Source organism: Camponotus vicinus, unplaced genomic scaffold (assembly GCF_025532165.1).
Source record: "Camponotus vicinus isolate PSW18456_S1 unplaced genomic scaffold, iyCamVici1.0 SCAF_1, whole genome shotgun sequence".
NCBI lineage: Eukaryota > Metazoa > Arthropoda > Insecta > Hymenoptera > Formicidae > Camponotus > Camponotus vicinus.
The window spans coordinates 23237615-23265249 of NW_028141945.1; the positions used below are offsets into that span (position 1 = coordinate 23237615).

The 27635-nt window shown below is 29.8% G+C and overlaps 4 protein-coding genes across 6 annotated transcripts; all 4 read left to right on the forward strand.

Annotated features, from left to right (window-relative positions):
• The first annotated feature begins 4202 nt into the window (after window positions 1-4202).
• Window positions 4203-10197, forward strand: LOC145973984 (uncharacterized). Its single transcript, XM_083104023.1, has 7 exons — window positions 4203-4540; window positions 4620-4921; window positions 5306-5669; window positions 5928-6187; window positions 8925-9242; window positions 9395-9758; window positions 9902-10197. The coding sequence occupies exons 2-7, from the start codon at window positions 4638-4640 to the stop codon at window positions 10157-10159; spliced, it is 1848 nt and encodes a 615-aa protein (XP_082960149.1). The 5' UTR covers window positions 4203-4540; window positions 4620-4637; the 3' UTR covers window positions 10160-10197.
• Window positions 10198-10214: 17 nt separating this feature from the next.
• Window positions 10215-13004, forward strand: LOC145959679 (alpha-tocopherol transfer protein-like). 3 transcript variants are annotated; one of them, XM_083078751.1, is made up of 4 exons: window positions 10215-10802; window positions 11115-11406; window positions 11735-12098; window positions 12600-13004. In XM_083078751.1, the coding sequence occupies exons 2-4, from the start codon at window positions 11123-11125 to the stop codon at window positions 12855-12857; spliced, it is 906 nt and encodes a 301-aa protein (XP_082934877.1). In that variant the 5' UTR covers window positions 10215-10802; window positions 11115-11122; the 3' UTR covers window positions 12858-13004. The 3 variants fall into 3 exon arrangements, with proteins under 3 accessions (XP_082934877.1, XP_082934875.1, XP_082934876.1); XM_083078750.1 differs by having other exon boundaries at window positions 10217-10802; window positions 11080-11406; XM_083078749.1 differs by having other exon boundaries at window positions 10216-11406.
• A 567-nt stretch (window positions 13005-13571) lies between these two features.
• Window positions 13572-20321, forward strand: LOC145974666 (uncharacterized). Its single transcript, XM_083105008.1, has 6 exons — window positions 13572-14349; window positions 14812-15175; window positions 15423-15677; window positions 18029-18315; window positions 19079-19442; window positions 19756-20321. The coding sequence occupies exons 1-6, from the start codon at window positions 14066-14068 to the stop codon at window positions 20011-20013; spliced, it is 1812 nt and encodes a 603-aa protein (XP_082961134.1). The 5' UTR covers window positions 13572-14065; the 3' UTR covers window positions 20014-20321.
• On the forward strand, window positions 19923-27452 carry LOC145959685 (uncharacterized). Its single transcript, XM_083078761.1, has 7 exons — window positions 19923-20063; window positions 22045-22171; window positions 22826-23000; window positions 23587-23801; window positions 24260-24394; window positions 26032-26152; window positions 27213-27452. The coding sequence occupies exons 2-6, from the start codon at window positions 22157-22159 to the stop codon at window positions 26146-26148; spliced, it is 657 nt and encodes a 218-aa protein (XP_082934887.1). The 5' UTR covers window positions 19923-20063; window positions 22045-22156; the 3' UTR covers window positions 26149-26152; window positions 27213-27452.
• Window positions 27453-27635: the final 183 nt, after the last annotated feature.

Below are 27635 nucleotides of genomic sequence, written 5' to 3' on the forward strand. Positions count from 1 at the left end.
TGTATATCATCATTAATATTGTATCATATATATGTATATATAAAGAGACATATACATATATAATAACTCTTAACTCATCTCATCTTAACTTTCTCTTGTTTACAAATTTAGTATCACTTCATTGGTATTATTTCTTGGACTCACTTCACTCGAAAGTTATTAAGTTATTTTAGCTTGGTGGGGACAGGATAAGCTTGAACGTATAAACACAACTCACTTTAAATAGGAGTTATAACATCAGCGTAATTAAATCGATGTTAGGACCCGTGTAAACGTAGTCAGTGTACATATATGTGTGAAATGCCAAGATTTTTATTTTAACATACTAAATGCTCTTGTGATGTTGTAATATTTAATCGTTTACTTTTGCAACTATATTTTATTATTTTTGATTCGTGTAAAATTTTTATCGATATGTATCAATGTATTTGTGCTTTTATTTTGATTCATTTATTAATATTTCGCGGAAAAATAATATAATTCTATTCAATAAGTTTAAATAATAGCAAAATTAAATAAAGTTAATAAATTCTTTTTTTTTGTATGTTTTTAGTTCTAAATAATAAGATTTGCAATAAGATGCCTATAAAACCATTATTTAAAATAAGATATTTACCAATTCAAGTAAATATAATGCAAGAAGCTGTTACAAATCACATAAATTGTAAATGTATTTAAAATATGTGAATGTTAGAATCCTCAATAGATAAATTGCTATTTCATATTTGTATTTTTTGTCTAATTATATGGCTTTATAAAAAAATAAATGCAATTTTTTAAAAATGAATAAATTTAGTGTATCTAACCAATATATATTATATAGATGAATATTTTATATATTATTTATTAAATAAAGATATCACAGTAAGAGCACCATTAATCACACGCATTAATGCAGTAGAGAGCAGCATTTTGTCGTCATTTTTTAATAAATTAAAAAAAAAGTTGTTTCGAATAAATTTGCTTTATTTTTCTCATAATCTTGTAACAATTATTTTACTCAATCAAAAGTATGTATGTATAATATACGCATTTATCCTTTTTTCATATTTGATTCGTTGAATGTTGAATGTTGAACATTTGTTGAATGTTTGTTAGAAAAAAAGGATATAAAGTCAAATTTCCCTTTAGGCCACTTTCGAGCATTATAACCATGTCAAACGTAATATTGCCGCCTCGATACGTTACTATAGAGGAAGAGTGTAAACGAAATCCGAAACTCAAAATGTCAGATTTGCAAATATTGAAGGATTGGATGAACAAGCAGCGTCATTTACCAAATATAGAGATGATATACTTTGTTTTATTTCTTCATAGTAATTATTACCATCTAGAGACGACCAAAAAAACAATAGACAATTTTTTTACTTCATGAACGCATTTGCCAGAAATATTCTCCAATAGAGATCCAATTGGATGAAAGGAACTACGAAAGGCTTTCACCGTCTTGTGAGTTTCATTCGTGTTAAATTATTAATATCGGAAGAGATACTCATGTTATAAAAATTTTATCAAGTTTTTTATAATAAAATCTTATAAAATCTTATAAAAATTATGCCAAACAATATAGAATAAGAAAAAGATTTTTTTCGAAAATTTTTAATTAGTCTGATAATAAAAATTTTATAATTATATTTAATTAAATTTATGCGATTTATATCGTGTTTGATGTTATATTAATCGCAAAATTTTCATTATTCCATTAAAATTACTTGCATACCCTTATAAATATATCTTAAAATAATTAACTTATTTATTTGTCACAATTTATCATCGGCCGCTTGCCAGCGGCAGATTTGATAACGAGATGAGCATGACAGTATATGAATACGTAAGAGCGAGTGAAACAATAACAGAAGCGAGCGAGATAGTAATAGGAGCGAGCGAGAAAGAAATAGTATGCCAGGCTACAAGACAGACTCGATTTCCGAGTCTTCGTTGCTCGTGCTATTACTATCTCACTCGCTCTTATTGCCATTTCGCTCTCTCTTATTACCTTCTCACTTGCTCACATAACTCCCGTATACGCTACACACACACACACACACACACACACACACATATATATAACTTTGCTCACTTGAAATATCTACGCTATTTTTACAGATATGAAAAAATTGTAATTACGAAAATTGTACGATTAAAAGGACCATGATATGCTAGTAATATTGTTTTCGTAAGTGAAAGCGTTTCAGAGATTTCAAGATTATCTTCATATTTTTTAATGGAACTATCCTAATTTTTTAATATAAATCGATTCCTCGCAATATTCCGTGTAAAAAGTTATAAAGATAAGATAGTCAAAAATTGAATAGTTAACGAGATATTTGGTTCTTTAAATTGACATAATTTTATATAAATTATAAAATATCTGATAAAATGTTCATTTTTCGATTATTTTACTTTAATAATTTTATGCATAGAATAATAAGAGGAATCAGTTAATGTAAAGAAAACATATGATTGTTCTTAAGAAAAAATATGTCGCTGCTCATTGCAAATTCATATATAAGAAAAAAAGAAAAAAAATATGTATATATACATATACATATATATATATATGCTATATATATATATATATATATATATATATATATATAGAGAGAGAGAGAGAGAGAGAGAGAGAGAGAGAGAGAGAGAGAGAGAGAGAGGATATCAAATTATCAAATTCGTCATTTCTCATTTATATTAAAATTTATTTAATATACGTAAGCATCTTGCTATACAGCACTGGTGTTACCGACATTTTATGCACATAGCACGGAATAGAACTAGAAATTGTGCACCTTATATGTTACCCTCTGAGAACATTCGTGCACCTTGGCTTCGTAGTTTAGGTACACGTTTTTAAGGTCCGCAGAGAGCGTATCGCTTTCAGGGATCACCTAAAAGCGGGCTATGACACCTCTCAGTCTTCTCTCTGTATACACACACACACACACACACACATATATATATGTATATAATAATAATTAAATATAAAATATATATATATATATATATATATATATGACAAAATATTCTAGTGAATGTACACTTTAGCAACTCATGTGTGTGTGTGTGTGTGTGTGTATGTGTGTACACGCACCAGCAGGAATGGTGTCCCAGTATGTTTGTGTGACGCTTACTGACGTCACACTCATACAAGCGAAACGCGCATGTACGCGGGCCGGGTAGCGACAGAGAAAGTGAGGGTAGAGTAGTGGGGGGGTATTCCGATGTTGTGTCCTTCGCGCACGGCACAAGAGCGAGAGAGAAAGCACTATAAGACGTGATACCGAGTTAAGGCCATGGCACACAAAAAAACGTAAGCAGTAAAACGTAGTCAGTAAGCAAATTGACCAATCATGATTGAGCAGTAAGCAGCCATATTAAAACGTAAGAAAACATAAGAATTCCGATTGGTCGATTTCCTTACTGACTACGTTTTACTGCTTACGTATTTTTGTGTGCCAGGGCCCTTAGAGGTATCCGATAGCCGTCTCTCTCGCTCGACGCTCGAACGAGAGAGTGCGAGCGAGGCAACTATATACCACGTGGAACACCGCGCTGTTTCTATATGTGTCTCGTGCGCTCTAGTATCGATATGCATACTTTTCTTTTCTTTCTTTAAGAAATGCGACTTAACCGCGTGCATTAAAGGCCGGCATTCATTCTATTAAATTAAATAATAATTAAATTTAATAAAAAAATAAAATTTAATGAAGACTAAATTCTTGGCTCACGCACATGCACGCTGTGTGTGCGTATGACGTCGACCGTCAACACATACATATCGGGAACCATATCTGCCGAAACGTGTACCACACACATACATGAGTTATGAAAGGTCCCATTAGTAAGCTAAAGTGTATATTCACTAGGATATTTTGTCATATCTATATATATATATATCTATATATATATATGTTTATATATATATATATATATATATATATATATATATATATAAACATTTAATTATTATTATGTAGGTTAACGTGAAAAGCAATATATTTTTTTGCCTTATTTTTATTGATGTAATGATTTTTTGCTCAAGCGATGATAATAATAATAATTATTTCCACAAGTTATTACGATGATGAGATCATCTCTCATGATAATTTCTCACAATTATAGTTCTATTTTTGTATTCACTACCTGATCTTTTAAGATTTCTAATGAATAATATATAAAAAATAATGTATAAAAAATAACAAGTTGAATATAGAAGAAATACAATTATTCTTTCCTAGACAGAGAAATGGCACGTTATCAGCCAATAATTTTCTCGTCAAGAATTTACAATTCATGATTACAGTTATGCTGAGTAAGTTAGCGCTGCTTCCACTTGATATCTCATTTTGATGGGTTAAAATACAGGCCTTCGAGCCATTGAGCCATAGTGATGCTTTAGAGAGTCGATGGAGAACAACAAAATTCGCGCATAATCTTGGAGCAAACAAGTATTCGCGTCTTTCGTAGTAATTACATTATTATTAATAATTACATTATTAGTAATTACATTATTTTCGTTAAATTTATTAAGGACGATATTTAGGTAAAAGAGACAATATTTTAAATAATTCAAATAATGATCGTTTTTAAGAAGTTAAACATTTTTTTTGTACAATTAATAGAAGATTGGAAGAAACGCCATGTCCTTGAACAAGAGAATTTCCTACGACGAGGAGAAGAAGAAAAATCCCGAGTTGAAAGATTCCGATATACAAATTTTAAAAGACTGGAGCGCGAAACAACCACATCTTCCAAAAATCTTAGACAGTGAATATGTATTGTTTTTACACAGCAATTACTATCGTATCGAAGCTGCTAAAAACACTATCGAGGCATATTATACATCCAGGACTCATCTTACAGAATTTTATTCTGATAGAGATCCACTTGGAACGAAGCAGTTGAGGGAAGCTTTTAGAGTCACGTAAGTATTCAAATATCTGTCGAAATATATTAAAAGTTTCTTTCCAATGTGTGTGGATGCGTGCGCGCGCGGGTGTCTTCAACTAATAAGCGTCGAGCAATTTCATAATGTAAATGTCATGATATTTCGTGTTATTAAAAATTCTTTCATTTAAATCGTAAATGCGTTTTCAAAGATTTTTGTTTGCCTGAAATAGAGAGAAATCTACACTGTAATATCTATAGAATGAAATAGATACAACAAATGTGTGTGCGTGTGTGTATCAACATACTAGAAATTGTCATTGAAGTTACATGTAAATATATAATTCAACTAATTTACACATACGTACACAATATAATTATATAATATAATTATTTATCACGATTAAATTTATTTAAAAAGAGCACAGATAACATTGTCAATGCCAACGAAGGAGGGATACAAAATTGTCTATACGAGACTAATAGATTATGAACCATCGCATTTTGTTTACAACGACGTTATAAAGTACTTTGGGATGGTAACGGACTTGTGGTTGTACACTGAAGGAACTGCCAAGGGCCATATAATTATCGTTGACATGGAAGGTGTCACCTTTGCCCACGCTGGCCGTCTCAGCCCTATGGGGCTTAAGAAATATCTTTATTATTTACAAGAGGCTATACCAATCAGACTCATGGGTCTGCATTTTGTCAATACTAACGCGGTTATGGATATCATTTTGGCGATGATGAAGCCATTCATGAAGAAAGAATTGATGAATGTGGTGAGAAAAATAACGATATATTTTTATTGAATAATATGTGTGTATTTGTGTGAGTGTGGGTGGGGGGAGGGGAGGAAAGAGGCATACGTGTACCTGAATAAATGGCTGCGTTCAGCAGGAAAAGCTGCTTTGCAACTGTTGTAAAATTCGTGAATCTGATTGGTGTATGCTCTTAGATTCAGTCAAAATTAAGTACAGTTGCAAAGCAGCTTTTTCTGCTGAACGCAGCCAATGTCTGATGATGACAAATCTTTTCAGTTGCATATTCATCCGACGAAGGACACGCTCGCAAAGTTTATACCATTGGAAGCGTTGCCGTGCGACATAAATTTAGGTGGAAAAGCTAAACCATTGAAAGAACAACAAGAAGAACAATTGAAAAAACTGGAGGAGCACCGTGAATGGTTTCTAAAAGATGAAGCTACGGCTCGGGTGAACGAAGCCTTGAGATTAGGCGAAAACAAGACGATGGATTTATTCGGTGTCGAAGGAAGTTTCAAGAAACTCGATATAGATTGATTCACTCCTCAATTCTTTTACATCAAAAAAGTTGCCACTAATGAAATATCATTGAAAATATTATTTAAAATGTATCTCTCTTGTTTTTTCGGTTACATTCATTTTAAATGGTGATATCAATATGATTTAAAATTTAATTTGGATTGATATATGAATCCAAAACTATGAAAATATTTTTTTAAGAATGTTCTTAAGCAGGATCAAGGTTTTATTCCAAAATAATAATATGTAATATATGACATTAGCACGCGCACAAAATGCACGCTATATGTAAAATATTTTATATTTTACATATTATATAATAAATAAATCTTGAAATGTCAACTTTTTATCCATATAAATGTTATAATTTACATATTGTATATATTAAAGTTGAAAAAACGCGAAGAATATCCATACACGTTCATTATGTCAGATTATACAGTTGTTATTATGTTTTAAAAGTGTAATGTCATCCTGTGTATTATATATGACCGTACAAATTCCAAGTCCATGTCAATAAATTTACTACTCAAGATTTCGAATCAAGATTTTATAATTATTTGATAATCTTATAGTATTTATGTTTGTCGAGTGAAATGTTATATAAAAAATGGAAGAAAAAAATCATATATTTATATATTTTAATTGACACTCATAATTACAAATCTTAATAGGAATAGAGAAAGTAAATGTTATATTAGAGAGATACACTCTCATACGCACGTTTGTATATACGTATGATCGATCGATCCTGTCAATCGAGTTCTTAAGATCGCTGGCCATGATCGAATTACAACTTAGTGTGTGTGTGTTTACGTTAAAAAAACTATATATATATATATATATATATATATATATATATATAACCGCATCCTTGCTAATCTTATTTATACTTTATCTTAGTTATATAAACTCTGTGTGTCTCGTTTGCTATATAAATATAATTTTATTATATTACCTTACACCTGAATACTATATATATATATATATATATATATATATATATATATATAGTATTCAGGTGTAAGGTAATATAATAAAATTATATTTATATAGCAAACGAGACACACAGAGTTTATATAACTAAGATAAAGTATAAATGACGCGTCGTTTAAATAAAATGTATGTACATTTATAAACATGTAATAACAAATATATTTTTTTTCTATTTTTGCTTCATGTTTAGATTCAATATTGTTGTAATAATTATTGTTTAATTACGAGTATATACGTAGAATATGTTTTCTGTGTGCTGCGACCTTAAGGCAATCATTCTTGCATTGGATGACTATCTCAACGTGATGTTTAAACATTCTCCTCAGTAAGCCGTCGACTTATCGTGTGCGTGGTATCATTATTCTGCTCTACATTGTAACATAGATTCATCTGTGAATAAACGGGTAAGGAAAATCGTAATATATTGATATTGTTCTTTTTTTTGCTGAATAAAAATATTGTTTCAATATTTAAAAACAATTAACTGGACGTTCCAACTAATTGGAAAATGTGCAATTGCAAGAAAAGTCAATATGTATTCACGAATGTGTAAAATTATTTGCAAATAAGTGGTTTTAATAAGTGATTGTTTTTAATATTTTACAACAATCAATATCATATGTATATCATCATTAATATTGTATCATATATATGTATATATAAAGAGACATATACATATATAATAACTCTTAACTCATCTCATCTTAACTTTCTCTTGTTTACAAATTTAGTATCACTTCATTGGTATTATTTCTTGGACTCACTTCACTCGAAAGTTATTAAGTTATTTTAGCTTGGTGGGGACAGGATAAGCTTGAACGTATAAACACAACTCACTTTAAATAGGAGTTATAACATCAGCGTAATTAAATCGATGTTAGGACCCGTGTAAACGTAGTCAGTGTACATATATGTGTGAAATGCCAAGATTTTTATTTTAACATACTAAATGCTCTTGTGATGTTGTAATATTTAATCGTTTACTTTTGCAACTATATTTTATTATTTTTGATTCGTGTAAAATTTTTATCGATATGTATCAATGTATTTGTGCTTTTATTTTGATTCATTTATTAATATTTCGCGGAAAAATAATATAATTCTATTCAATAAGTTTAAATAATAGCAAAATTAAATAAAGTTAATAAATTCTTTTTTTTTGTATGTTTTTATTTCTAAATAATAAGATTTGCAATAAGATGCCTATAAAACCATTATTTAAAATAAGATATTTACCAATTCAAGTAAATATAATGCAAGAAGCTGTTACAAATCACATAAATTGTAAATGTATTTAAAATACGTGAATGTTAGAATCCTCAATAGATAAATTGCTATTTCATATTTGTATTTTTTGTCTAATTATATGGCTTTATAAAAAAATAAATGCAATTTTTTAAAAATGAATAAATTTAATGTATCTAACAAATATATATTATATAGATGAATATTTTATATATTATTTATTAAATAAAGATATCACAGTAAGAGCACCATTAATCACACGCATTAATGCAGTAGAGAGCAGCATTTTGTCGTCATTTTTTAATAAATTAAAAAAAAAGTTGTTTCGAATAAATTTGCTTTATTTTTCTCATAATCTTGTAACAATTATTTTAATCAATCAAAAGTATATATGTATATATGTATAATATACATTTATCTTTTTTCATATTTGATTCGTTGAATGTTGAATGTTGAACATTTGTTGAATTTTTGTTAGAAAAAAAGATTATAAAGTCAAATTTCCCTTTATAGGCCACTTTCGAGCATTATAACCATGTCAAACGTAATATTGCCGCCTCGATACGTTACTATAGAGGAAGAGTGTAAACGAAATCCGAAACTCAAAATGTCAGATTTGCAAATATTGAAGGATTGGATGAACAAGCAGCGTCATTTACCAAATATAGAGATGATATACTTTGTTTTATTTCTTCATAGTAATTATTACCATCTAGAGACGACCAAAAAAATAATAGACAATTTTTTTACTTCAAGAACGCATTTGCCAGAAATATTCTCCAATAGAGATCCAATTGGATGGAAGGAACTACGAAAGGCTTTCACCGTCGTGTGAGTTTCATTCGTATTAAATTATTAATATCGGAAGAGATACTCGTGTTATAAAAATTTTATCAAGTTTTTTATAATAAAATCTTATAAAATCTTATAAAAATTATGCCAAACAATATAGAATAAGAAAAAGATTTTTTTCGATAACATAGGGCGGTTGTGCCATTGGAGCAGAAAACCAAAGAGGGATACATTATGACGTTCGCCAAGTTGTTGAATCCGGATCCAAATAAATTTGACTATCTCGAGTGTATGAAATATTTCTTTATGACGTGTGAAGTACAAAATATGATAAAAGGCACCAGTGAGGGGCAAATTGTCATCTTTGACCCATCGGGCCTATCCGTTGGTCATATCATTCATATAAATTTAATGATTGTAAAAAAGATAACATACTATATACAAGAAGCTATCCCAGTTCGATTAAAAGCCATACATATACTGAACACTATGCCCATAATAGACACGCTACTGAATATGATAAAACCTTTCTTGAAAGCAGAATTGCTTAAGCTTGTAAGTCAGCGACATGTTATTCGATCATACTGAAAGAATCTGAGAGAAATGAAAAAAAAATAAAAAAAGAGCGATGTATATATAATAATATAATAATATATATACATACATACATATATATATATATATATATATTATTTTAGATACACTTTCATTCAAGCTTGGAAACTATGCAGAAATTTGTGCCCATCGAAGCTTTGCCAAATCAATACGACGGAAAAGCGGGACCTATTGAGGAAATAGTTGCTAAGAACATCAAATTATTGGAAGAATTCCGCGAATGGTTTCAATACGACGAGTATATTGGACGAGTGAATGAATCTCTGCGAATTGAAAAATTGCAAGATGCGGAAAGCTTATTCGGTGTGGATGGTAGCTTTAAAAAATTGGATATAGATTGACTGGCTAAATAAATACGAAATCAAGTATCTCTGAAAAATGTTTGTAATTTTCTATGCTCTCCCCTTCAAATGTCGCAAAGCATCATATTCTCGTATTATTCAATAATTTTTTTAACTCGCATTATATCAGCATAATTTTGTGCAGATAAATGAGAAAGAAAAAGAGATGAAATTTAATTACATTTAATCAATTTGATAATAATATATTATTTGGCACTATACATACCCCCACACACGCACATACACACACAATTTGGCACATATAAAACTATATTGTTGGCAATAATAATATATTATAGTTATATAATTAAGTTATTCATTGGTTTATTATCTGTATACGTATATATGTATACGTTTATTAGTTTTTAATTATGCGTTTTTCTCGATTGTTCGTCTTATAAGAACATGCTACAAGAACCTTGACTTGTACGTTGCGATCATATAATGTCCATAGATATTACACGTTTCGCAATGCATAATTTCATGCACGCTACTCTAATTACGATTGGTTTATAATACAAATTAGGCTTGTACACCCGCAGTAAAAAAGCGTTCTAGCAGTATTTGCCAAGCCTTTGTATTGTTCGTAACATCTTTACTAGCTTTGAAAAAATTGCGTGAGAAACGCGATCGAAAAGGAAGGGTAAGACAATATCGTATTTTAAATCGGTTGATACAATATTATTGAGTAATTCGTTTAAAATTGCATATGTATATATTAATCCGTGTGTACTACATAATAATAAATGTTATATATTTATATATTGATAATAAGGAAAGATTTTAGAGTAAAAAAATTTAAATTGTTTAAATATTTTTATAATATTTGGAAATTTGTATTATATACGTGTAGAAAAATAATAACGTAATATTTAAAAATGAAAGAGAATAACGCTCTAATCAACAATCGTTGCTTATAGACATTGAAAATAGTAAAACGTTTGTTTGAGGCAAGTTTCAACAATGTCAATGACAAAATCTATTACGTTGGAAGAAGAAATGAAAAAGAATCCCCAATTGAAGCTATCAGACATAGAATCGTTGAGAGAATGGTGCGAAAAACAACCGCACTTACCGAGAATCGAAGATAGCTTGCTTGCGATGTTCCTTCATAGCAATTATTATCGAATGCAACCGACAAAAAACACGATTGAGAATTATTATACGACTAGAACGCATGTACCAGAATTTTTTTCCAATCGAGATCCGCTTGGAGAAAAAGAATTGCGACAAGCATTTAAAATTGCGTGAGCATATCATTTTTAATATTAACATAAAATTTTTATTTTTATTCATGTATGTGCATGTAGTAGCAATTTAAAATACTTTAAACGCGTTAAATATAATATATAGATATTTCTCTCAAAATGTATTCGTGAAAATGTGCACATTATGCAAATTGTAAATATGTATATGTATATACACATGTGTAAATTTAAGAATATTAAAATTATAAATCTTTTTTATAAGGCATAATCGATACTTTATCGATACTTTATTATCTGACACATATTGACGTATACTCTAATACTTTATAACAATAAATAAAAATCAAATAATTTTTGGTTTAAAAAGGGCTAATATTCCTCTAAAGGGAATAACAAAGGACGGCTATAGAATCATGTACGGTGCATTTCTGGACGTTGATCCTTCTCGTTTCGTTTACAATGACAATGTTAAATATTTCCTGATGGTGTGCGACGTATGGTTTCTGACGGAGGGTACGAATAACGGTTACATTTATGTCGCCGATGCTAGCGGGCTGTCTTTTGGTCATATCGCGCGAATCAGCCCATTGGGACTCAAGAAATATTTATATTACATACAAGAGGCAGCGCCGATACGTCTGATGGGAATTCATTTCATAAATGCGCCGCCCGCCATGGAATTGCTAATGAATATGATGAAACCATTCATGAAAAAAGAGATGATAGATATGGTAAATATCGAAATCCACATTAATCAGCTTTAGTTACTTGCCAGGAAATAATTATATACGGTAATTGCGTTTTCGGTAAATTAATTTGTTTGCAAATAATGCTGAAACGATTGCATTTATTGCATAAATAATTTCTTTGAGAATTATATCTATTTCTCTCGAAAGAGTTGAGCACGCACAAACTTGACATGTGTATATATAGCAACGTTGTTACACGTGCCACATGTAGATTTTTTTATATTGCAGATTTTATGCATGTATATGTATATGTGCGTGCGCGCGCGCGCGCGCATGTGTGTGTGTGTACGTATATGTGTTACGTAGACTTTGTACGAGTACCGTCATTCCATTTCAATTATCAACAATAAACTTAACGTAGAAACATTCTCGCGTATCCGTAATTTATTAGTAAGGATAAAATTGAAACTCACATATAAATTACATTTCCTATTTTACATTATTCGCGAGAAAACTTTTTCTCAATTGACACAACTTTTCCAGATACATTTTCATTCGTCGCTAAAGAGCGCTTCTGAATATGTTCTGGTAGACTTGTTGCCGAACGAAGTGGGTGGAAAAGCTGGTTCCATGTACAAATTGGCCGAAATTGAAGTGAAGAAGCTCGAAGATTATCGCGAATGGTTTTTGATGGACGAGGCGACCGGTCGTGTAAATGAAGCGTTGAGGATCGGCAAGAGTAAATCGGCAAGCGATTTGTTCGGTGTGGAAGGTAGCTTTAAGAAGCTCGATATAGACTGATAATATATCGTCTCTCTCTCTAGTAGGAATATATTATATTTCCAAAAAATATTATACTACAATTCTACCTATATAGCATGTTTGCTATTTCGCAATGTTGTACGTCACACGCCTTTGTGATATATCCGAAATAAAAAGGAAACCCATTACGCAAAAATATCGTTTGTTCTGTATGATTTATTAGTATATAATTTCTATACCGAATATATAATTATACATGGCCTACAGAATCAACATTTTATTTTAATGAAATACCAATAGTATCTCAATTTTAATATTATAAAGATTATATAGTTTTAAAGATTTAAAAAAAGATCTTATTATCAGTAAAAAAATAATAATTTTATTAATTTTTAGTAAAGAAATCAAATTAACTAAAAAGATAATCTACGAAAAAGATACATAATTGTATATATATATATATATATATATATATATATATATATATATGTATATGTATATATACATATATATGTATATCTTTTTATTTATTTATTTATTTATTTATTTATTTATATTTTGCGATGCTTTATATTCCGTCGTGCGAACGAACAAATAAAAGATAAACTAAAGAGAGAAAAATACATGCGATCGCACGCTTACCAGCATATATACTATCCTATACGTAATAAAGAGATCAAGGTAAACGAGATGAAACAGGTTTTCTAATGTTATGCTATATAAGGAATCGAATCATTTCTTCACGTACTGTCTTCAACGCAAAGTTACGATAAATGCATCTATCCTTATCATTAAAATAGAATAGATAATGAACAAGCTACAATTTGTGAAGTTTTAAGCGAATCATCTCTCAGTGATGTTACAGCAAACACAGACACGTGTAAAATAAAAGAAAGAAGCTCAGTAATAATCACATTTAAATTATTGCACTAAAGTGAAAGAAAAATAACAAAGAAGTACACTCTAAAATATATACAACATAAATTATATGCATCCTTGTTTTCTTAAAAAAAAAAAGAAAGAATTACATGAAAATCTCTAGTAGTTTAATGGTTCGTTAATTTATTTTTATGGAGATAAAATTATTAAAACTTTAGATTTACATACGTATAACCATCGCATACTAAAGTATAAGTGTATATCAACGAAAGCGAGAATCGATCTTTTTAATAGATTTTTTCTTAGCTCTTATTACAGAATCTATTAAATAGATTCCAGTAGAAAAAATCTGTAAAAAATACTGATTAATGTCTTCGATAAGATACATTACCTTGGAAGAAGAAATGAAGAAAAATCCCGAGCTAAAGATGTCGGATATACAGATTCTAAGAGAATGGTGCGAGAAGCAACCTCACTTGCCGAAAATTCAGGATATTCTGCTTGTTATATTTCTGCACAGCAATTACTTTCAGATAGAACCGACGAAAAACACAATTGAGAATTATTTTACTATTAGGACACATGTGCCGGAATTTTTTTCCAACAGAGATCTACTTAAAGTGAAAGAATTGCAAAAGGCCTTTCAAGTTGTGTAAGTATAAATCTTATTTTTCGATATTGTTAATTAAAAAAAATAGATGATCTATATAAAAATTATTATACATATAAATAAAAACTTCCTTTTTATAAGTAATTTAAATAATATAAAGTTACAATCTTTTTTCTAATTAATGATATAAAAATAAAAGTCCTCTTAGGTCTGAAAATTTAAGATACAATAATTTGTATTTTAAATTAAGAATTGAAACAGATTATATAATTTTGACGAGTTTGAAAATTGAATAAAATATCTTTGAAAAGTAAAAATAACTCGTCTGTCCTATCGGTTCTGTGCTTTCCGTTATCTAAAAATATCTATAATTCCGTTAACTCTAACAATATATATATTATCCTTTACATGTAGTAAAATTTAATACAATGTTACGATAATACAGTTTAGTAATTGAATCCAAACGCAATTATAGTAACATCTATTTATGTGTTAAAACAAAAGGGCGTATCTTCAGTTAGAGGGAAAAACGAGGGAAAATTATAGCATTATGATGGGACGATTTCTCAATTTTGAACCATCGGATTACAACTTTAGTAGTGGAGCAAAGGCCGGCTTCATGTTAATGGACGAGTTTATTTGGACTCATGGTTCGAGTCCTGGATTGATCTATATTGCCGATGCCACTGGCGTATCGCTTGGACACGTGAAATGTCTGAATCTAATGTTAATCAAGAAATTCCTACATTACATACAGGATGCTTTACCGGTGCGTCTAAAAGCGGTTCATGTCATAAACATATCGCCAGTTGTCGAACTAATATACAATATGTTTAAGCCTTTCATTAAAACGGAAATGATAGACTTGGTAAGATTTTCTTCGACATATTTTTAATTAATTTTTTTTGCTTAACCAGTAGTCACGGATTTTTTTTCCGATAGTGAAAAAGCTCTGTGATTACAACTAAAAGATTTAAAAGATATATACATCAACGAATAAGAAAAAATAATTCTCGAATTAAAACATTACAATATAGTACGTGCTACATACATTGTAAACTAATTTAACCAATTGAAAAAAATACGAGATAAACAATAATATATATTTTCTTCAGATATATTTCCACTCATCGATGGAGAGTGCAAGCAAGTACTTTTCAATACAAGTACTGCCTAACGAGCTTGGCGGGAAAGCTGGTCCCATTCAAGAATTAATGAACGCGCAAATAAAAAAGATTGAAAATTTCGGCGAATGGTTTTTGGAAGACGAAAAAATCAATCGAGTGGATGAGTCATTGCGGATCAACAAGAGCGAGGCTTCCAGCGATTTGTTTGGCGTAGATGGTAGTTTTAAAAAAATAGAAATCGACTGACAATGAGACAAAAAATAATTTTGCACGGATATGAATTGTGCTCTCCATTATTATTGAAGTAAAGAGATATTTTTCCGGAGAAAATTTTACATTACGTTTTTCTTTTAAAATAAATCAACTTAACCATAATTATACAATTTATGCACGAACAGATAAACACTTGTAAATGAGAAATTGTAATAAATAAAAAATTGTTATTGCACTCCCGCCTTTCTCATTGAACTTTGAAATCGTAATATTCTGAATATACATTCTGAAAGCACTCAACGCAATTCAACTTGGATAACTGCTATATTTCCTAACAATATATAAACTATACTTTCCTCTATCGCTGTTGTTTGATGTTGTTTGTTGTTGGTCGAAAGATGCGATCGTCTTCGACAAGTTGTGCCGACTAATCGCTAAATATGTGATGTGAATCGACAATACAATGCAATTTTTTTGCATTCGTTTTAATACTTATTTCAACGTATAATAATGCAATCTTTTGCACGCCAATGACAAACACTATTTCCACATGGTACTCGTATATACAGGGTGAGGCATTTATAATGACACAAGCAATTTCTTCGAAAACGAAGCGAGATATAAAAAAATGTTTTAGACAAAAGTTATATGGCTTGAAGGAAGACATAAGATGGTGCCATTAGTTTTACCTTAAAGATTCACCTGAAGGTCACGTGAAGGTCACCTCTAACTTTTTAAATGGGATACCCTATATACTTTTGCATATTCTTATAGCTTGCCTCAAGAGCTTTCCAAAACACTATAATAAAGTATTTTTTTATTGAGTACTTTTCGAGTTATGAGGCTTGAAATAATATCTTAATTTTACATAAACCATAAAATATCTAGTAAAATATTCATTTCTTGATTATCTTACCTTAATACTTTTATGTACAAAATAATGAGAGGAATCAATTGGTGTAAAGAAAACACATAATTGTTTCGAAGAAAAAATATGTAATTTGCAATTAACAATTACATATTTTTTCTTAAAAACAACTGTGTGTTTTCTTTACACCAATTGATTCCTCTCATTATTTTGTACATAAAAGTATTAAGGTAAGATAATCAAAAAATGAATATTTTACTAGATATTTTATGGTTTATGTAAAATTAAGATATTATTTTAAGCCTCATAACTCGAAAAGTACTCAATAAAAAAATACTTTATTATAGTGTTTTGGAAAGCTCTTGAGGCAAGCTATAAGAATATATAAAAGTATGTAGGGTACCCCATTTAAAAAGTTGGAGGTGACCTTCACGTGACCTTCAGTTGACTCTTCAATGTCAAACTAATGGCACCATCTTATGTCCCCCTTCAAGCCATAAAACTTTTATTTGAAACATTTTTTTATATCTCGCTTCGTTTTCGAAAAAATTGCTTGTGTCACTATAAATGCCTCACCCTGTATATTTCTTAACGTCATTCTAAAAGATTTGCTGCCAAACGTGCGTTTCTTTTGTGAGAAACACGCTTCTAAAAATATACATAGTCATGCGCGTAATGAAAAATCCTAGATGATTATTGCATGTAAAGTTTTGCGCGTGTATATGTTTTCCAAGTAGTATTCGTATGACGAATTATCGACATTGTTGCGCAATAATAGCGTTAATTATTGCGATAAATATCGCACACACGCATCACAATATATATGTTTTTTACCTTTCTTCTTCGAGTCTTTTATTATGCATAATATATGAGAAATGCGTATGTATATCATTTTAAGTCTACGTACACACGTTTTTAGATTGCTTGTCTCTTATTTTTCCTGATTGGCAAAACTATTATAACATACTACTTCGACATTCCTTCACGATGTTTAATGCAAATGAGTGAATATTTAATGTGTATCCCTTCTATTCATCGCGGGAATGACATGTTACGTGTTATCGAGACTCAACTGTCACGCATATTCTATTGCCAGTTGCGGCTTAAAAAGTCTGTATGTCAATATAGATTTTGATCAGTATTCTTCGAATTTTCGAGCGGAGATCTTTGTCTTGTGTTGTAACACAGACGTATTTAAGGTGAAAAAAATTTATCGCGCGATACAGACTCAATTTAATTAGTGTTGAATAAATCAATTATTAAGTTACAACGTATGCATAGTTTATATCTATATATAATAGTTTAGTAACACATTTACAGTCTATACAATATATTGTCGTATATATAATTTTTCCGTTATACAAAATCTTGTAAAAAAGCAGCATGATTCGTTTCGCCAGATATATATAATATTAACCGACATGTATAAGCAAAAGTACGTTTGACAATATTCTCAAATTTTATTAAGATGTTAATTTCAGTATCAGCTTTCTACGTAGAATCGAAAGTGTGAATCATGACATCGATAGATTCAGTGCCGTTCGAAGAAGAACTAAAGAGAAATCCTGAATTGAAAGAAGCAGATGTACAAATGTTGAGAGAATGGTGCGAGAAACAGCCTCATCTGCCAAAGGTATCGGACAGCGAATTGGCATTATTTTTACATAGCAATTATTACCGACTCGAGCCGACAAAGACCACCATCGATACCTTCTTCACGGTCAGAAGTCATGTACCCGAGTTCTTTTGTAATCGAGATTTGATAAACAATAAGGAGCTGAAAAAAGCTTCAACTATCGTGTAAGTAAATATATACATACATATATACCATATTTTTTATATATATATCTTTTATATATATATATATATATATATATATATATATATACCTTGAAAGTAACTGTGACGAACTTTCAATAATTAATATTTCTATTATCATTACAAAAATCGTTACATGGAATAGGATTTCTTTATTTAATTTACTGCGCTCTACCTCCTCACAAGTGCGTGAGCTCATGCTCAGGGACACCCTGTATATATATATATATATATATACAGGGTGTCCCTGAGCATGAGCTCACGCACTTGTGAGGAGGTAGAGCGCAGTAAATTAAATAAAGAAATCCTATTCCATGTAACGATTTTTGTAATGATAATAGAAATATTAATTATTGAAAGTTCATCACAGTTACTTTCAAGGTCAATTTTAAGATTAACAGAGGCACTTTCAGAAAAAACGTTTGATACAAAAGTTTCTTATTTTTTCACGTACAATTCGAATCTGTAATAAAAAGTACCATGTTCCCCTAAAAAAATTCAACTTCCGATCCGGATGGCGTATTTCCGGTCGGAATCAAAAGTTGAAAATATCACCATTTGATAGAGCGTACCCGATTTACTTAAAAATTGTTCGCGATTTTTGACAAAAGCCATTTATTTTCATTTTAAAAGGGGTGTACGGGTGGTCTGGGACACCCTGTATATATATTACATGTATAAATATGTGTCGCATGGAGAAAAATTTGGTATGATAAAAAAATTAAGACAGTCCAATTATCGATAGAACGGATCAGATTTTGGAAGGAACCACTAAAGACGGCTACAAAATCATCTACGGAAGATTGCTGGATAGCGATCCGTCGCATTTTGTTTACAACGACACGATGAAATTGTTAAATATGGCGATAGATCAGTGGCTCTATACGGAGGGCACCTGCAGCGGCCACGTGATATTATTCGACATGAAAAACGTTTCTTTTGGCCACGTCGGCCGTTTAAGTCCTATGGGACTCAAGAAATTTCTTTACTATTTACAAGACGGCCTGCCCGTCAGGCTGAAGGGTTTCCATTTTATGAACGCTTCTCCGGTAATCGATGTCATTCTGAATATGATGAGACCCTTTATGAAAAAACAACTGATGGATATGGTAAGATTAAAATTAGATCATTTATCTGTAGCGCTCCGCGTATTTAAAAGAAACGGGAAATAAAAATTACAAGTTTTTACTCGATATACATAAATTCCTTTAGACAGAAAATGCGCGTTTTTTTTTTAAATATACAATGTACTCTTAAATGCATCACCGCACAAATTGCATTCTATTTTTACTTTGCATAAGTAAAAAATATTTTATTTTCGCGATATATTCCTTCTAGTTATTAAAAAATAAAATAAAGCGGAAATATAAAAAGATAATAAATATACTCTGATTATAACTATAAATTCTGTGTAAATTCTAGTTCCATATGCATACTACAAGTGACACTTTGGAGAAATTTATATCACTCGAAGTTCTTCCGAATGAAGCGGGTGGTCAAGCCGGCCCGATACAGGAGCTAAACGAGAAACAGATAAAAAAATTAGAAGATCACACTGCTTGGTTTCAAGAGGACGAAGCCAATCATCGCGTCAATGAAGCGCTGCGACCTGGCAAGGCAAAGACAGCGACGGACTTATTTGGCGTTGAAGGAAGCTTTAAGAAGCTCGAGATTGATTAATCGAATAATAATCATTAAATCTCTCGCTGTAAAAGATTACAGCGTCAACGGTATCTTGCGTTATTTTCAATAGTCCAATGTTCGAAAATAGAAGCAATAATCTAATAATACATTTAAATGTTTAACTAAATATTTACCAAATTTCAATAACATTAAATGCAGTGTGATAATGACAACACGTGTTATTAGTCGTTGAAAAGTTAATTAAGCATATATAATACATAGACACATTGCACACAAAGTACAATTGTATCAATTATAAAAAATTGATATTGTATCACATTAATAATACTTTAATATTACTTCAATTAGATTTCTCATTTGCTTATATCTTCATGTGCTTATGTCATCATACTTCTCTATGATAATCTTGTTGATCTAATCACTAGACTTTTAATTTCCTTCCTGCCACATACTGTCGATAATTTTTTCATTGATTGCTACTTTCAAACAGGATTAGGTAGATTGATCCTTCTTTGTCACAATTACAACAAAAAATTTTTTACATCGGAAAGAATTTTTAAGCATGCTTTTCTTAGTTACATGTATTAAAAGCATTTTTCTTTTGTCCTTTCAATATGTCTTGCTGCAATACGAATATAACAGACATTTATATGTATTGTTGTACGTTATACTTTTATATTACTAACTGCATAATTTGCGATAAATTGATCTCGTTTGAAATGCGACGATACACATCTATACACGATGCATTTTAATAAAACGTGAGACATCGCTGATTCTTATATCGCGACAAACGAATAAATAGTATACAGAATGCATGTAATAACTGTTTAAATCTAATCAACATAACGGATATAGCCAAAATTTTGATCCGAAGAAAAAAAATAATTTCTATTTATACATGCTGAAAATTTGCATTCTCTTTTCCATTATTCAGTTTCATAACAAAAGTAACAAAGGAATAAAAATAAAAAAACTAACAAAATAAACTTGTAATAATTAGTAAACTAGTAACGAAATCAGTCTATTATATACATATACAGGGTGAACCATTTTAACCTTTAATAGAGAATAACTCGAAAACCAAGCCCGGGAGAGAAAAATGTTTCAGACAAAAGTTGTTTGGTTTCGAGGGGGCCATAAGATAGTATCATTGGTTTGACCTTGAAGAGTTATTTGAAGGTCACATGAAGGTCACCTTCAATTTCTTAAATGGAACTTACTATTTGTCATTGCATATTCTTGTAGCTTATCTCAAGAGCTTTCCAAAACACTATAATTAAGTACATTTTCGTTAAGTACTTTTTGAGTTATGAGGCTTGAAATAATTTCTTAATTTTACATAAACCGTAAAATATCTTGTAAAATATTCATTTTTCGATTATCTTACCTTAATACTTTTATGTACAAAATAATGAGAGGAATCAATTGGTGTAAAGAAAACACATAGTTGTTTTTAAGAAAAAATATGGAATTGTTAATTGCAAATTACATATTTTTTCTTCAAAACAACTATGTGTTTTCTTTACACCAGTTGATTCCTCTCATTATTTTGTACGTAAAAGTATTAAGGTAAGATAATCGAAAAATGAATATTTTACAAGATATTTTACGGTTTATGTAAAATTAAGAAATTATTTCAAGCCTCATAACTCAAAAAGTACTTAACGAAAAGGTACTTAATTATAGTGTTTTGGAAAGCTCTCGAGATAAGCTACAAGAATATGCAATGACAAATAGTAGGTTCCATTTAAGAAATTGAAGGTGACCTTCATGTGACCTTCAAATAACTCTTCAAGGTCAAACCAATGATACCATCTTATGGCCCCCTCGAAACCAAACAACTTTTGTCTGAAATATTTTTCTCTCCCGGGCTTGGTTTTCGAGTTATTCTCCATTAAAGATTAAAATGGTCCACCCTGTATATATATGAAATATGTATATGTATATATTCACATTTATTCACAACTTTTATTTCATTTCACGCATTTTATGCGTCGAGTTTGAATACATAAAAGTTGCATATTGTAGTGTGAGGAGACCTTTACGAGACCTTCTTTTCGACAGAGATTCTTATAATACTTTCACCATCAAACTATCTTCGCAGTAAACGGCAATACGCGCATGTGAACATATCGAGCCATAAATAATAGATAAACAACTCTGATTTTGTTCCATAATGAAATACATAATCGTAAGTATGCACAAATGTACGATTTATTAATAATATAAATAAATATTTTTGACAAATTTTCCGCGCCTTGAATTTAATGCGTAGATATTTTTCTTGCGCATAAAAAAATTTTTTTATACATATATTTCATTGTACGATTGAATGCGGTAATAATACAATTGAAATTTCTCAATGAAAAAGAAATTATTTAAAATGAAAGAAAATATAAACATTATCTGACCCGATATATGATATGATGTAGCAATTATCATGTTAAGAAGGCGATTGAGTTCACAATTTGCTACCTGGAATTTTAATGATATGTATTCGCTACGTTGCCACATTTCTTGGAATCTAACGAATAATATATGAAATATATTATTCGTTTCACGTTATAATTTAATAAATTATTAAAATTTTTGTTGCTCCGTCGCTTGATGAGCAAAGAGCCATTATGTATGTGGGATCTAAAATTGGTGAAAAAATTTTAGAAATAGACTTTTCCAAAATTATTTTTATGAAAATTAATATATACATAAAGAATATATTAATATTATATAAACAAATTTTGTTTTAAATTTAATTTTAAACTTTGATGCATGTCTACAAAAATTTACACAATTAGAACTGCAATATTATCAAAGTATTATCACTATATTATATATTAAATTGTAGATAGCCGTCATCGCCTTGGTTAATATTTGTTTGGCGGATGTATTACATATTTTACCGGAATACCAGACAACGACAACATTAAAGCCGTACAGCTTCCAATATAAAGCGGGACGATACCCAGGACACATTGATCGCGTTCATCAAGAAGTTAGAGATGAAGACGGAATTATTCACGGTAATCGCAGTTTATAGTCGTAATGTATGCTCTTTGTTGATTAAAATGTGCCGAGGACAACATAGATTGTAGATCTCTATATTTTTATTCCTTAGTAATTCCTAATGTCTCAATAATTTAATTAGCTCATTCATAGATATAGAGACTATACTCCCATGCTGTAATATATATGTATATATTAATACATATAAGTATATAATCTTCATATACTTATATATATAGTATATAATATATAATATATAATATATATACGTTATATTATATTACGATTCTTCATCGATCCATCACTCATTTTTCGGTTTTTAAATCACTTATGCAAATTGAAATTGTGTATTAAAACAAAGCAGATATTTTATAAATCATAAACATCTTACATTTATTTCATCGTTTTCTTCTTCTCCTTTGTGGTATTTTTTTTGAAAAAATAAATTATAACAAGAAATTAATTCTAATTAACGCGAATTAATGATTGATTCAACGTTGAATAATAGCTGGGAGAAGTCTCTAATATAATAATTAAAAAGAAGATTGTTGTAATAATAATTTGCAGTTATGATATCTTAACGAATATACGCGGATTTTTCAGGAACATATTCATACGTTGATCCAAAGCACAAAGTACGAACAGTCGAGTATAAGGCTGATAAAAACGGATTTCATCCTGCTTTGATCAATTTTGACGACACTTTTGCTCAACCTGCCGATTCAGAAGCTGTAAGATTGGCCAAGGAGAAACATATGCATCTTTATCAAAAAATCGCGGAAGCAAACGCTCATAATGTTCCAGCAAATTTGCCACGGGTAATTATTTTATACATCCATCGATATATATAATCCATCAAAATACTGAGGCTTCAATTTTTAAATCATAAGCAAACTTTAAAATTACAACTTCTTAGGAGAAAAAGGAACAATTTTCTATAATCTTTTTTTTATCTCTTTAATTTATCTCTTGTATAATTTATACCAGAAAATTGTATTTTATTTTAATGCATTTTTGTAACAACAATTGCAGGCTCTTCATGTATTGTAATTGGTATCAGTTTTTTGAAATTGATGAGATGAGAAAAATAAAGAAGATTTAATTATTTTTTTGTGTCTGAAAAATACGTTTGCATTTTCCAAGAATTTAAATATACTTTGAAGAATAGTTGGAATAGTTTAAATAAATTGCTCGCGCAATTTTGCCTTTTCTTCTTTTTTTTTATATAATTTCTGTTTATCTTTCTTTTCCGTTGCTCGACTTAATTGTTTCGCAGGACTCGGCCAGCGTGGCAAGAGCGAAGGACAAGCATAATGAATTGTACCATAAGATCGCGGAACAACACGCAGCGATCGCCGTGCAGAGGGAAGCTGAACGACTAGCTTACGAAGCGACTTCCGTTGTCAATGACGTAAATGATCATCAGACATGTTAAAAGCGTTTTGTATATGTGTTGGTATCACGTTGACACATGTGACGTATATTTTAATAACAAGAAATATGTCATCTCGGAAATGCGCATTAATGTCATAGATAATCATAAATATCTACATATGTTCATTTTCATCATGATTTTCTTAAATTGATTCGAGTAATGGAGAAAAATATTTTCGCACAACACTCGTGAATAAAAATGTTTAATCTTTAATCCATAGCAAAATAATGTGTGCTTGCTCTTGATTTTAAGATTGTACAGTCATTAGAATCTTAAGGTATTGTTGCGATAATATCTTTGAAACGATTGTTGAATTTATAAATGAATTTAAAAAAAGTGACAGATTATACAAGAAAAATAAAACTGACATAAAGTTATACTAATATATAATACAATAAAATAATAATTATAAAATGAAGAAAAAAATTGAGTTTTTATGCAAATTCCTGTCTCTTTAGACTCTGGGGCAGAAATTTGCAGCAGATCACACACACATGCACATACACACAAGCAGCAAATATAAATACATCATTTTCTTACCAACTATTTTTTTATAACTTTCATCTACTTTCATACAAAATTAAGTATTATATAAATGCTTCTCCACATAATTGTTAATAAATGAGAATCAACGATTATTGACACGAATCATTTTTGAATACTATAACATGTGATTATTATGTTGTTGCAATTATTATTGTATATTGCCCATTATCGCCTAAATCAAGATAAGAACAATAAAGATAAATAGATATGCTGCACACATTAATGACTGTTATATTTATTATATTTTTTTCCTTTGGCATGCAATTTTTTCGTATGAAGTCTGTTTTGTATAATTACGAGCAAGCAGTAATGCGAACAGAGCGTTAAAAACTTGTTATTTTTAAATGCCGGAAGTGTTATCGCGCAAACAAAAAATTTTCGATGAAAGATATACAACACACACAATCATATTGTAGTGATATAAAAACGACTGTTATATTATGTACGACATTAGTTCGAGCGAGTATCCTGACGAAAAATGAAGTGCTTCTTGAGCAAACTATTCTGCTTTCTTGTGTTGTGCATCGTGGTAAGAATTCAATATATACAATTTAAAAGTAAAAATACAAAACTCACATTTCATATTTTTTCAAAAATTCTGAAAATCTTTTTCTAAAATTAAATTTTTTACATGCATACGCAAAGAAAGGAATTTATGAATTATATCAAAAGTATTTGAAACTTTTAAATTTATTCCCTTCATGTGTAATAATAAATTATTGTTTAGATTGTCTCTGTAAAAGAGGAAAAATTGAGTAGAGAAATGAATGACTTTCAAGGATATATTTTACGTGTGCTCATCCTATATCCTTCAATCTTTCAATATATATTAAATTGTATAAATGCATGTGTGCGAGTACGTGTAAAATATTAAATTGTATATATTAAATATTTTTATATTTAATATTAAGAATGGCGTAAATTCCTTGATATATGTCCACGTATTGATATATCCTACAATTAGAATGAAATTCGAACGCGTAATATTTAACGCAAATGCTTATAGTAGAAAATATGTGTGTGTGTGTGTATATATATACTCTTATATTACTTACTCTTTCTCCTAGGCAACGATGAGCGTAGGAAATCCAATTTCTGGGATTACAGGACAGCGTAAAAGCATAGCTTGTCGCGGAGGGGGCATGCGTCCTACTACTGCTAGTACTACCACGGTTGCTGCATAAATGGGTAAAATAAAATTAAGCCTTTTAATAATATAACAATCTAAATGCATTAATTTACATTTACTTTTTCTCTTCCCCCCCCCCCCTCCGTCCTGGTCTCTCATTCCTCTCTCTGTATATTTCTTTGTGATTGTTTATACTTTAAGTTTCTATAAACTTTAAGTCAGTAGTACTTTGAAATAATTTTTCCGCAAAAAAGTAATTCGCGCTAAATGCGCTAAATGAAGTCGAATTTACTTTGCGTACTTGGGTTTGTGCTCAAACATTCAATTTCATTCATATCAATTTTTCTAAATTTAATTGGAGGCCGCAATTATTAAATGCTTCCATTTTACAATTTTCTTATTCAATTGTTAGTTTTTTTTAGTTTACAATTAATGCACAGATATACTTTTTGTAACGACTTAAATGCCGATTAAAATTAAACTTACTCGAGTACAAAATTATCCAAATCGTCTCTGATTAATAAGACTTTTTCTCATACTGACGCTCGAAGCTCATTTTCACCGCCAAAAGCATCACGTAATAAAAAATAAAGATACCGTGGCTGCGTTCCGATATTCACTGCCAGTACTGAAAATCTATAGTATGCGTGACATAAACTATAGATTCTCAGTACTGGCAGTGAATATCGGAACGCAGCCTGAGTCGTCATTTTTAGTCACGTGTCATCTTTGGCGCCAATATGAATAGATTCCTTTTTTCTTACATCAAGATTATTTAAATACATATATAACTCTGGATATTTCTCCGTTAATTGATATATATTTAAATTATAATTAAAAATAATTAAATAGAAAATTACTTCAATAAATCAATGTATCGTATGTATATTGCTTAATTTTTTTATGCATTATGCACAATATCTGTACATGCTTGTAAATGTATATAGATACACACACACATATATATACATTTACAAATATGTACATGCATAAGCATCATGCACATAATATAAAAAAATTGATTTATTAGATATTATACACACGACATATAAATTTATATATATATATAAAATCTTTAAGTTACACAAATATGATAAAATCCAATTAATTATGTTTTAGGCAGAGAACGATGAAATAAGTTATGGCGATGGATTGAAATATCTAGAAGAAATCTGAAATTATTTATACTTCATTCGCTGTGTAATTGTTATTATTAATATTATTATTATTTTTATTATTGTTATCGTCTCTCTATTGCCCATACAAATTACATCACAATTATAAAAAAAAATTTCTTGTATAATGTTTTATCTGTATACTTTTCTAAAAATAAAGTATAAAAATAAATGTTAAAAAAAAGTTGTTATTTTACCACAACCGCATAAGTTTTATATTGCAATTTAAAAACTATAGTTATATATAATATGAAAATTAAACATGACGAGCGACTCGAAAATTACATTAAGCAAAAGAGGGAAATAAAAATAATACTCTCAAGTTTTATTTTTATAGGATTAGCAAGTATCAGACATCTTAGCTTAA

What these genes read in the sequence shown, in the direction of transcription:
- LOC145973984 (XM_083104023.1), top strand. Translation starts at nt 4,638, where the DNA reads ATGTCCTTGAACAAGAGAATTTCCTACGACGAGGAGAAGAAGAAAAAT. An exon ending in AAGAAACTCGATATAGATTG is followed by an intron (nt 6,188 to 8,924) that starts ATTCACTCCTCA and finishes TTCCCTTTATAG; the next exon opens with GCCACTTTCGAGCATTATAA. An exon ending in CGAAAGGCTTTCACCGTCGT is followed by an intron (nt 9,243 to 9,394) that starts GTGAGTTTCATT and finishes TCGATAACATAG; the next exon opens with GGCGGTTGTGCCATTGGAGC.
- LOC145959679 (XM_083078751.1), top strand. Translation starts at nt 11,123, where the DNA reads ATGTCAATGACAAAATCTATTACGTTGGAAGAAGAAATGAAAAAGAAT. An exon ending in CGACAAGCATTTAAAATTGC is followed by an intron (nt 11,407 to 11,734) that starts GTGAGCATATCA and finishes TGGTTTAAAAAG; the next exon opens with GGCTAATATTCCTCTAAAGG. An exon ending in AAAAAGAGATGATAGATATG is followed by an intron (nt 12,099 to 12,599) that starts GTAAATATCGAA and finishes CAACTTTTCCAG; the next exon opens with ATACATTTTCATTCGTCGCT.
- LOC145974666 (XM_083105008.1), top strand. Translation starts at nt 14,066, where the DNA reads ATGTCTTCGATAAGATACATTACCTTGGAAGAAGAAATGAAGAAAAAT. An exon ending in CAAAAGGCCTTTCAAGTTGT is followed by an intron (nt 14,350 to 14,811) that starts GTAAGTATAAAT and finishes TTAAAACAAAAG; the next exon opens with GGCGTATCTTCAGTTAGAGG. An exon ending in AAACGGAAATGATAGACTTG is followed by an intron (nt 15,176 to 15,422) that starts GTAAGATTTTCT and finishes TATTTTCTTCAG; the next exon opens with ATATATTTCCACTCATCGAT.
- LOC145959685 (XM_083078761.1), top strand. An exon ending in TGAAGACGGAATTATTCACG is followed by an intron (nt 23,001 to 23,586) that starts GTAATCGCAGTT and finishes CGGATTTTTCAG; the next exon opens with GAACATATTCATACGTTGAT. An exon ending in TTCCAGCAAATTTGCCACGG is followed by an intron (nt 23,802 to 24,259) that starts GTAATTATTTTA and finishes ATTGTTTCGCAG; the next exon opens with GACTCGGCCAGCGTGGCAAG.